The 11,624-nt window shown below is 38.0% G+C and overlaps 1 protein-coding gene across 10 annotated transcripts in view; it reads left to right on the top strand.

Moving 5' to 3' along the window:
• Positions 1–1,917: 1,917 nt before the first annotated feature.
• pleca (plectin a) overlaps positions 1,918–11,624 on the top strand; it is a 58,056-nt gene continuing 48,349 nt past the window's right edge. For 2 of the 10 annotated variants that reach the window (XM_046834996.1, XM_046834995.1), the window contains exon 1: positions 1,918–1,987. In XM_046834996.1, coding sequence (XP_046690952.1) covers positions 1,933–1,987 — 55 coding nt within the window. In that variant the 5' untranslated portion in view covers positions 1,918–1,932. Of the gene's footprint in view, positions 1,988–2,842; positions 3,171–5,126; positions 5,483–10,499; positions 10,909–11,624 lie in introns of those variants that run through there. The other 8 variants (XM_046834998.1, XM_046834997.1, XM_046834991.1 and 5 more) reach the window with 5 other exon arrangements.

Raw genomic sequence — 11,624 nt, 5'->3', positions numbered from 1 at the left:
ACTCGTAAGACTTATCTAGCATATATGCTGAGTTAGGTCACCATGGCAAAATACCCTACACCACAAACAAGGTCCAGGGAGAATAAGTTGAACCGAACAACACTAAGCTTCCATAAAGCCCACCTCCTCTGTCCTATCAATGATATAAGAAATAAATTGTATAACCTTTACCATGAAGTTTGCTGGAGGGTCTCTATTTCATGTTAATTCTTAAAAAGAAACAAAATCACCCCTCCCTGTTATACCTGTTATATTTAATAAGGTGTCCCCAGTCTGTTAGGATTTCACAGAGGAATCATTATATTATACTTTACACAAATCCCTCAAACATGTGTTTTGGGCATAAATCTACATTTGATTGACATATAACTTACGGTTACAATGTAAGTTTAATATAAGTATAGATCCTCTTAGAACCTCTTAAGTGAACACCTGTAAGGAATTGCCAAATCTCACTCCCTGCTGGACAGAGGTTTTTTTTTTTTCAAATAGAAACTCTGTGAGGAAGGTTATACAATGAAGCTTTGAAGCATACCCAGAAAGACAATCCAAAATATTTTTCTGGACAAAATATTTCTAATATAATCAGTTTCAATCAGAACTGACTGTCCCATGAAACCATTACTAAACTGTTATTGTGGCAGGAAAGGCAATAAAACCTGATTGAAACTGGCCTTTCCCTCATTTCCTTTATATGACTGATAAAACTTCTGTGCAAGAGTTACCAACTAGACTATCACCAGTCTAATCCACTAGAATCCTTCCAAAGGAACACTTAATATAGAAATAGCTATCTTCTATGTACTCTATGTATACTCTTGTATGTACTTCTATGTACTCTTTTACTAGGCTAAGATGTTATAGCCAAATATTGGCTTGCCTTTCTAGCTTTCTGGACCAGCTGGTTTATTCGTGCATACATATGCTGCAAATATTTATATAGCGAGCTGCTGTTGTTCTTGCAGCTGGTGTGGTCGCTCTTAATTTATCATTCAGTCAGTCATGAATGCAAATGGAGTTACATCCAGAAATCATTTAAAAAAAAAAGCTACATAGCCTGCTTCACTAGAGAGAGAAGGAAAATAAGTATAAACTCCATTTTTCTTTACATGTTCAGAGTTTAGTAGTCAGATATGTTATAAGCTTGAAATTCAAATGCTGGCTTGTTGTACTGTGTTTAAATTGATACCATTTAATTGAGTGCTCCTTTATTTGCTTTTCTTAACCTTGGAAACATAGGCACTGAAGGATGCACTTATAAGCACAAGAAACCGAATGGCCACAGTGGTAAAGCTAATTTTATCACTAGCGATTGTTAATACAGATAATATCTTATGAGCAGAAAGCTTTCCGTGTGGTTGTATGATCTATACGTTCTTATGTTGCCACCTGCTGGTAATACATTTTATTCAAATCGGAAAAAAATCTGTCTGCAAAGTATAAAACAGAAAGGAAAAAAAAAACGTGGAAGGTTATGATTTTGACAGCCTAGAGCTTGATTCATCGTGTGGCCATAATGAGTCAGTGATGTGGGTAGACTGCCTGAAAAAGCCCGTTATGTGCCACGCCAGAAGTTTCCGTTCCCAGGCCGATAAATGACGAAGTAAAAGCAGGAGATCTGAGTCCAATTAGATTCCATTTAGTTTTTCCTTTCCTTGTTTCTTTTCTCTCTCTCTCTCTCTCTCTCTCTCTCTCTCTCTCTCTCTCTCACTCGAACTGGCAAAATTTGACTCACTCTAGTAGTCCAGAAGATCCCATTTAGACGTTACCACCCTTGATTTTGCAAATAATGACTATTCCTAACTATAGCAGTGCTGCCTGCAGGAAATAAAGGCTACAGTCAGAAAGGCGAGACACGACAAGCTCTCAGTACCTTTTTCAGTGTGTTTGAGGGGGGGTTCTTTTTGTGGTTTAAACATTAGGCTAGTTGTGATGGAGTTTGATGATGGTAGATTCTTCATGGAAGATTTGATTCAACAGGGCCAAGGTAGGCACTATTTGACATATATATTCATGCTGCATAAGAGAATTGGACTCAGATGTTGGGGGGGTTCATAATTCATGAAAAATCTCCAGTAGTGCATATTTAGCCTGCTGTTATGCCTTTGGATTAACAGGATTTTAACATCTTGTTCAATATAGTATTGCAAAGGACAATTTTTTAAAAGTACAATGTCAATTTGATTTGAATAAAATACTCACTGACTTTAAATAGTATCCCTTCATACATGAGTCTAGTATAAAAATGTCTGGCCTGAAATAAATAGTGCATTCTGGGGGTTTTTGTTTGTTTGTTTTGTTTATGAGAAGCTGTCCAAAAGTGCTTTGACTAATGACTGTGGCATTCGCATATGATTTTGACTTTAGACAATATGCTTGGGAAAAGTTTGGCCTGGTGTAGAATTCCCAGGCCTGAACCAAACAGTAATATAAGTCTTAAAATATTTCTCACATCCCCACAGACTTTGAGAGCTGAGGGGACTGTGAGGGACCAGATGAAGGGTGGGGGTTTTGCTGAAGTATCCATTGGCCTTAGACCATATGTCTCAATGCAAAGACTGATGGAGAGAAATGGGTTGGGGTGGAAAGAGTTGAGTTGGGAGATTCAGCTCCCAGTTTATCACCCTCAATGGACCATATAATGGAGCTTCTGGCATGCTTAGCACTGCCCACTACTGCTTTAAAGGCTGCACACACACACACACACACACAATCATATCTTTGTCAGATGAATTATATAGTCCATAGACCATTTCTCTCACATTTTCTTGTAAATCTTGAAGGAATCTGAATTCATTAACTAATGTTTTACTGTTTAGTGTATGCTGGAATCTACCCTGAATCATGCTGTCACAGTCAACTACAACCACAAGGGAAGTGCTTTTCCACAGTGGAAAGCCATATGGAGCCATGTGGATGAATGAAATGTTAGCCCCCGTTTTCCCTGCTCCCTCCCAATTTCCTTCCAGCATTTTCTTTTTTTTTTTTGTTCGAATTTTTTTTTCTTTTGCTACTGTACGCCCCTCTGGTCCGATCATCACACATTGAGGTCAGATGCGCTAAATAGCTTTCAGTGAGTTTCTGTGTTTCGTCTGTAAGAGATCACGAGGCTGACAATTACAGTACAGCTATGAACCTCTGCTGTTGCTGTTGCCGTCCACGTCTAACTGGTAGGTGGGCAATGAAGCTTTTGCAGACCATTCGGTGGGTGTAGGCTTAGATGCTGGCATTGAAATGGTTTTGGGGGCATCTTCACTGTATCAGCGTTATGGTTTATATAAGGCCTTGACCAACTTGGTAAGGGAAAATATTTTGTCGTGTATATAATGAGGTTAGGAATTTAGTGTAAATTGGGATGACACAGGGCTTTTCTTTTTATGTCATGTGACTTTTTGCATGGCTTTTTTGCAACACTTATGATAGAATTTGGAAGTGTGATATAAAAGACACAATTCTATATAATTAATTGAGCTATGAATTTTGTTATTCTGTTTTGTCTCTGGGTCATTTTTTCTCCCTTACACTACCATTACAGTTTATCTGTTCCAAACTGTGGAAGATGAAACTGACCCCACCTTTCTGCAGAGAGTGAGCTGATAAAAAAATGCCTCTAGAGAACTCCACTTTTGTTACGTCAATCACCGACTTCCAAATCAGACCTCAAGTACGGCTCAAGAATGGGCAACAACTCAGGCTTAATTGCACCTTGTCATACTGCCAGTGCAGTCCAGATCATATAAGGTCACTTTCACTGTGCGGTCTTTCTATTTACTGTCCACTGTGTATCTTTTGTTCGGCTCTCTCTTTCTACCTTTTTTCTGATTCTCACGCTCTGTTCCTGCAGTCCCGCATTAAACTTCAGTAACCTTCAAATGAAGATAATACCTGGTAGGACACTGGGTGTGTCTGTGGACGTGCGAGTGTGAAATGTATGTATGTAAGCTCATGTATGCGTTTTTTTATGTCAGCATGTCAGGTTGGTTGCATATCTTCATACCTGATGTGTATTCCTTTCTGCATTTAAACCGTTCTAAATTCTCTTCCATGCCAAATATAAATAAGGTGTAATTTGTCATCTAATTATGGCATCTTTATTCGGCTCTGTGTGACAGTGACACCGCAGACTTTCCTTCCCAAAGCTACACTTGTGGCTGGCTGAGTTGCTTTGGGATTGTGTTTCATTCTGCTGTCTGCAGTGGTGTCACTTTCAGGATCATACCAAATGTTGATGCAAAACAGAATGTTATGTGTGTGTCAAAAATGCTAGAAACATATGCTAGAAACACTGCCTACTATCTAAAGCTTGGAATGCAGTACTTTTTTTTTATGATGTTTGTATTGCAGAGGTGTATTTGTGTGTGTACACAAACGAGTTTGTGACATGGTGCCAAGTGAGTGATGAAAATGTCAAGGACTTTCTGCCTGCTCAGTAAATAAAGAGCGACCTGACAAAGTAGCTGTACAATTCACTACACATTGTTCATATTAAGGGCTTTTTTAAAAACTATTATTACACTTAGCTCTGGTTATTTTTTATTCCTCAGAACTGTAATATGAGATCTATGAATAGTGTCTGTAAACTCTATCCCTTGGACAGACTGAATGCCCCCAGTCTTTTGAGTTTCTGGGAAGTCAGAGCATGTTTTAAGGTTTTAGGCATAAGGAAAGAATTAACTCTGGGAAACCAATACACTCGTTATATAATGAATGAGAATGTAGAAGGACTGAAGCTGAGAAAAAATGATACGAATACTGTAAGTGTGTGTGAGGGATCGGCAGTGTGAAGCAACTTCTCGCCTGCTTCGAAGGGCAAATACTCAGAAGTTAAACTTTGCGTATTGTTTTTGCTCGTTCAGTCTCTTATCAGAGGAAAAGTCAAGCAGATCTTTGTGTTTATTTGCTTGTGGGCACGTGGTTAATGCGACAGGAGGGGAAAGAACTCATTTATTATTAACATTGACCTATGAGAGTCTGCAGTGGCATGGAAACGGTAAGATCAGTTTGCACAGTGACAGAAAAGTTAAGACAGGCATTAGTGTGAAGAAACATTAAACAGATATAAGGAAATAAGAGAGCTTGTGGATGATTTGAAGAAGGAGAAAGCAAGGGAGGGAAAGAGGGAGGGGAAGAAGTTCAGCCACTTTTGCCAGAGGACGAGAGAGAGAGAAAGAGAAAGGAGGGGGCAGCACAGGCGCTCTCGGCTCGTGTATCCAGAATAGATGCATCGTGCTTGCGGCGTTTAAAGTCCAGCGAGAGCACCACACCCCTCTCTTCTCACCCCCCTTTCCCTCTAGCCTCCCTCACCTTTCACCTCAAGCCTCGTCCTGCTGTGTGTAAGCGCTCACCGGCAGACATTCGGTTCCAGGCCCAATGCCGGTGAGCCCCCCTGGAAACGTGTTCCCAACCCTCGTGGTTTTGGGTCATATAGTCACCTTGATAGTCGTATGGAATTGGAGGCAGAGGAAGAGGCAGCTGGAAGAAGGTAAGACTGCGATTTTAGAAGAAAAAAAAGTTGGATTTGAGAAGTTCGGTGTAGAAAATGTATTAGAATAGCTGCAAGCAGTTTCGTCTTCTGACGTTGCGTGTAAGCTCTCGTCTTGTATACTTCTTCTCCGCACAAGTGACCACCCCTATCTCTCTCTCTATTTCTCTCTCTCTCTCTCTCTCTCTCTCTCTCTCTCTCTCTCTCTCTCCTCTCTTTCTCCCCCCTTTTTCCGGGAATGGCGTACTGCAACGCTTAACCCTGTAATTGCCAAGTTCAAACAGATGACGTTTTAGAGGCGTATCCTTACTCACTCTATTCAGCTCCCAGTCAAAGCCTACGTTGCTATTGAATTTATGTCTGTAGAGAAGAAAAAACTTCATGAAGCTAATGATTTTAAATCCTACCTGTACAGTTTTACTCAAACTTTTGTGCCATTTTGGATGCATGACAGGAAGAATGTCAGGAATGTTAATCGTCAAAGGCATACAGAGGATCCACCTGTTTTTTTTGTTTTTTTTGTATTTTTTTTTTTTTGTTGCAGCCGTTTACAACCAAGTGCATAGTTACGTTGACCTTTTTTAAAGGTTTCACTGAGAGGCTTTCAGGGAGAGATTGCTGCCTGCACATTTCAGTTTAACATCTTCAGGCGAAGAGGTCAACAAAGCCACTCCCTAAACACAGGTGTTGGATGACAGAAGAGCTGCGGTGTACACAAGCGTATACATCTCTCTTCGATTATGACTGCAAACATTGCAGTATTCAACATTTTTTTCTAAATTTATGCCTTCTTGTTATATGCGTCACTCTGGGTAGCTGAGGCTGGGTATTTGGGTGTGTCCATTCCAGCTAGTTTGCCTGGTAAATAATCTTCAGTCATCACACTTTGTGTCTGCTTACCTACATTTGCATAGTCCATTTGCAGAAATAAACCTGAATATCTTGTCCAACCTGCGATCATTTATTTATGGTCAGCAGCACAAAGCTTAGTAAGAAGAATGCTTTTGTTTGTAAAAAAACGTCAAACTTGAGTTCTTTGTCATGCACACAGGATGAGTGTCCCATTGTGCAGAATGTTTCAATAATTCAGTCTGGATGGTAAAAAAACTATTAAATTAGTACATTTCTAGGATTTTCAAATCAACTGGAAAACTTGACTGGATACTGGTAACAGTTTATTTGTGTAACTATTTTGCTGTCATACCAGTTTTTCTCTAATCATACTTAGTACTATACTAAATTAATTGAAAGAAATTCTAATAAGTATGTAACAATAAATTTAGTACCGCTTTAAGCATTTCTGAGAAGCTAGCATTGATCTAGTTAAATTAATGATAACTTACCTGCTAGTTTTTATCCATAATTAAAGGAAGTAATGAAAGCTTCTGTATAGCTTATTAATCAATCAATCAATCAATCAATGATTTAATTTAGGTTGAACAGGGTTTACTTTTTTGTATTTAAAATGCAGCAGCATTACTATTATTCACAGTATTTGACTTTCCCTCTGGGATGAATAAAGTAATCTATCTATCTATCTATCTGTCTGTCTGTCTGTCTGTCTGTCTGTCTGTCTGTCTGTCTGTCTGTCTGTCTGTCTGTCTGTCTGTCTGTCTGTATGTCTGTATTAGGGTTATATTTAGGGTTGGGGTAGGGGTTAACTAGGTCAAAAGGGCCAGAATTCTTTACAGTGTCTTTGGTAAATAATAATAATAATATTGATAATATTAATGTTGAGTAATGATGTTTTATATACATATATATCACTGCACTATCACGGATGGTTTGTAGGGGAAAGTGCTTTTAAGAAAGTGCAGAGCAGGTGATGATGCTAAATTTAGATCTCCTTGTTTCATGTGCTATGTAATAATGTTGGGAACATACCATTCCAACATCGCAGCCCTCACCTATTGGCCTACAGAGTACAGTAAGCAGTTTCACAAGCATCTAGCTGACAATCATTCATGGTTGTAAGTCAGGTAGTTATTTAAAGACCTGCCCAGAGGTGATTTAAATAAGAAACGCGCTCATACGGAGAGCTCCAGAGCTCAGACGTAGTTTATTTAAGTCTCTAAACACAGAGTATGTGTATCCTGGATACCGCCATAACACCGTCGCTTTCCAACAAGGTCGAACTTCTTTACGCTGGGAAGCACGTCAGACTATTTGATATAGTGCTCCAGTGATTGCTGGGCAAACATTATTAGACATCCTGAATATAACTGTTAAAAAAGAGTTGGAGAAAATGGAAAATAATCGTTTCAGAACGTTGAACTTGACACAGAATAAGGATAAAGGAAGGATGTTATAAATCCATTAATAAAAGGGTGTAATGGGCGAACTGGATTTGGGTGGAGTCTATTATCAGTGGTATGTTAGTTATGTAATTTTATTGTTCAGAGGAAACCTTGAGAAAGATTTTCTTCTTTTTTTATGATGCCCGCTCTGTTACTGTTTTATCACTTTTTTATCTTCATTTAACTTCCTTATTAAAAACTTGCCACAAAAACCATTAGAACTTGAAGCTACAAGTTCACAACTACACTACAGTGAAGTGATTTTATATTAAAGATCAAGAAAATGTTTTTGTCTGCAGTGACTCTCTATGAATTATTCCCATATAGGAAAATATCGTTCATGTTTTCATTACCCAACCATTATTTAATCTATGTCCAGTCGTAAATATGTTATAAATTAACCGAATGTGAATCTCAGTCGGCGAATTCTTCAATGGAGAGTAGCTTTAGGTAGAATTAACACTCAGATTTAACACTCGGACTTTGTACTTTTCCATACACTGGCCACAGGAGCTCTTAATCAAACCCAGTGCTCCACATGCACTGTGGTCTGGAGTGACTCAGAGTTCCTTAATGGTACGATTTTGTTGATTTCATCTGTTTTAAATAATCACGTGGGGTTTGTATGACTCATATGTGCCAAATAACTTTGAGAAAACTCTAAATGTCCTCTTTTAATTTAATACTGTGTGACTGAATTTAGTAGGACATAGCACATGCACATAGCACATGCTTTATCAATTAAAACAATGCTAGGCTAATCACTGAGCTAGTATTTGTGATCATGACTTGATATTGAGGATTAGTTTTTAAATAATTATTTTGAAATAAATCGGCCAAACTCAGATTTTTGCTCATGTTTTATTTAAAGTTCATTCAGCTACTGAAGTTCTTTTAGGCTGAAACCACGTTATTTTTAAGTATTTCCATACTGCTAATCAGTTAATAAATAATAAATTTTTTATTGACAGGAATTCATAATCGGATATGTCTTCTTTTGCAAGACGCATGTCTGTGTGCACAGAAACAAGTTCATAATTGTAGACTACACTAGGATAATGATATGCTGGCTACAGCCAAGCAGGAACCAGGAGGCTGACATTTCAGCTACAGACATTCTCATTTTCATTTTTGTAGCTTATCAACCTATTTGTAGATCCTTAGTTGACTTTTTCACGAGTAGCTCACATACGCTAGCACTACCTTTGTTTGCTTTTACAACCAAATATTGAATCAGCTACTTCATCTTAAAAGAAAAAAAGCAAACTGAGTAGCTCACAGCTTGTGACTCGCACAGTGGATTGGAACAATGTGGTTGCTCCTTTGTAAAAGGTTAGGGTTGAGATGGTGGTTATGGGTGCGGTTTTTGCGTTTCTTACAATTAACATCTTCATTCATATAAAAATCAAATGAAATTCTAAATCAAACTCAACTCAAAATAAACATATTTTCCTTTATTAAAAATATATAAAACCCTCTTTTTTGGAAATGTTAAAATATTGTTTTTTTTTTTTAAAGCTTTATTATTGTTTGTTTTTTACCACAGCATTCCTAAATTCTCCTTTAATAATTCAATATTATTTTCTACAACTATTTAAATATATTGTAATTACAATAATAATATTTCTAATACATTTCCATTATTATTGTATTATTTATGCATTTTCGCATTCGCATGTTCTACGATTTCTCAAAAACAATCGAACGCTAATAATAAACTATTTTTACATCTTCAAAAAAAAAGCTTTGTATAAAAAGAAAAACTGTACAATATCTTTTTTAATTTTAGGAAGGCGTCTCTGAAGAAGATTCTCGATGTCAGATTTATAGTTTTTTGATAATGTCGTAAATTGTATTAACTTTAAGAGAGAGGGAAAAGTTTCTCTCTGTTTATAGCAAGTGATAACAGGAACTTGTCACTGACAAATTGACACAGTAATCAAGCATGTTTTACTTTGCTACTTTATTATGCTGTAAATGATTAGATATTCTTAAATTAATACAGTATTTTTTACTTCGCTTTCTTTCTTCTTCCACATTTTAATGTGTCATATGTCACTGTACTTTACTATAGTTCCGAAAATGATGCTGTTCTTTACTAGCTTGAAGTAAATACATAAACTGTGTTAAATGAGAAGCTGGTTCAAGGGCACCACCATAACCCTATAGTTCTGGTGAGAGTTCATGTAAAGTTCTCATATTTTAGATTTTATTCCTAATTATGTTTAAAAGTGAGAACTTTAGTACTTTTACTCAAGTAGAAATGTATTTACTTAAGTACAGGAACAGTCATGTAACACTTTTCACTAATTAAAAAGAAAATCCTGTAATCAGGAAACGAGTGCGGTGTAAGAGGAATAAAACACTTACATGCTGGTCACAAAATCCTTAATAACAAGTGTTTTTTATATAAATGTGTCTGTGAGTGTGGGACTTGTTGCATGGTGAACGGATTCTTTGTTACAGATCGTTAATAAAACCTGTATGCATGGTAATGATAAAGTTTATAAAGGCCAGATGTTTCTCAGGACATCTTTTGTGCCGCATAAGGAGATGAAAAACCATTTATTTGTATTATTATTTTTTACTAATAGTCTAAAGTTATATATTATAGCTGATACCCCTGAGGATTGTTTTTTTAATGTTAAAACTCGTGGCTGGTTGGAAGTGTGACGGACTGAACTGGGACGTTCTGGGGAGTCACGTTTCAGTTCCCTCACAAGTCCCGGAGCTCGAAGATCTCTGCTCTGTATTCAGCGCTGAGCTCTGAGCTCCACACCTCCATGGGCCGGGCTTTCCTTTTGCCGCCTGGTGTGTGTGTTGTGTGTTGTGTGTGTGTGCGTGTGTGCGCGCGCACGCGTGTTCGGAGTGGAAAGCAACATTTTAAGCGAGCGATCTGGACGTGTAGTGAGTGTAGCAAACACACAGATAGAGCCATAGATAGATAGATAAAAAGGGAAATCTTTATAGTGGACATGGCCGCTGCTGAGGACATGGCGGCGGTCGCGGCGCTCGCCCCCTGCTTCACTACCTTCAGCCTGGACGTGATTTACGGACGCGCCGCGTACATTCACGAGCTGAGCTGCGCTGAAGTTGGACCACATCTGTACAGCCGCATGTGCTGCGCAGGTGAGACTCTGTGTGTGTGTGTGTGTGTGTGTGTGTGTGTGTGAGAGAGAGAGAGAGAGACAGAGAGAGAGAGAGAGAGAGAGAAGTGGATGGCTGGCGTGCGTAAAGAGCGGCCACTTACGTCCAAGTGTGTATGCGCGTGTGTGTGTGTGTGTGTGTGTGTTGAACGTCGCCCTATAATAGGAGGGGCTCAAGAAATTTAACCCTTCAAGATGTGCCTTCACCTTGATTGCTTGGTTGGGATAAGGAACGCACTCTATATAATAACACCCCTGTATAATACCCCCCTGTCATAAAGATTTGTGATTTATGCATTTGCCTGAAACTCATTGAACACAACTAAAGGAACTTACGAGGAGATGCAATGGTTAGAAAAAAATGTTGTTATAACGTAGGTTTTGTAGAAATTTAGAAAAAAATGACTTCATACTATTTTTTATGTACCTATTTTATTGTATATATACATACACATTTATTTATTTAAAAAATGTAAAGGGGTATTTGCCTACATTTGCCTATGGTGCATTTTGAGTCTATTTGGATTGAGTCTACTCCTGTGGGATTAAGATTTAATTCCCATATCCAGTGTACTTTTCAGTGTGACTTTGTGTTTAGATACTAAAGGCACTCTTTTGATAACATTAAGTTTCCATACATTTACATACACGTTTTTATACATTTACAAACATAAACATATCGAGCAACTTCATTTGAAA

Source organism: Silurus meridionalis, chromosome 22 (genome assembly GCF_014805685.1).
Source record: "Silurus meridionalis isolate SWU-2019-XX chromosome 22, ASM1480568v1, whole genome shotgun sequence".
In the NCBI taxonomy this organism is placed as follows: domain Eukaryota; kingdom Metazoa; phylum Chordata; class Actinopteri; order Siluriformes; family Siluridae; genus Silurus; species Silurus meridionalis.
This window is presented reverse-complemented; position numbering and strand designations above follow the sequence as displayed.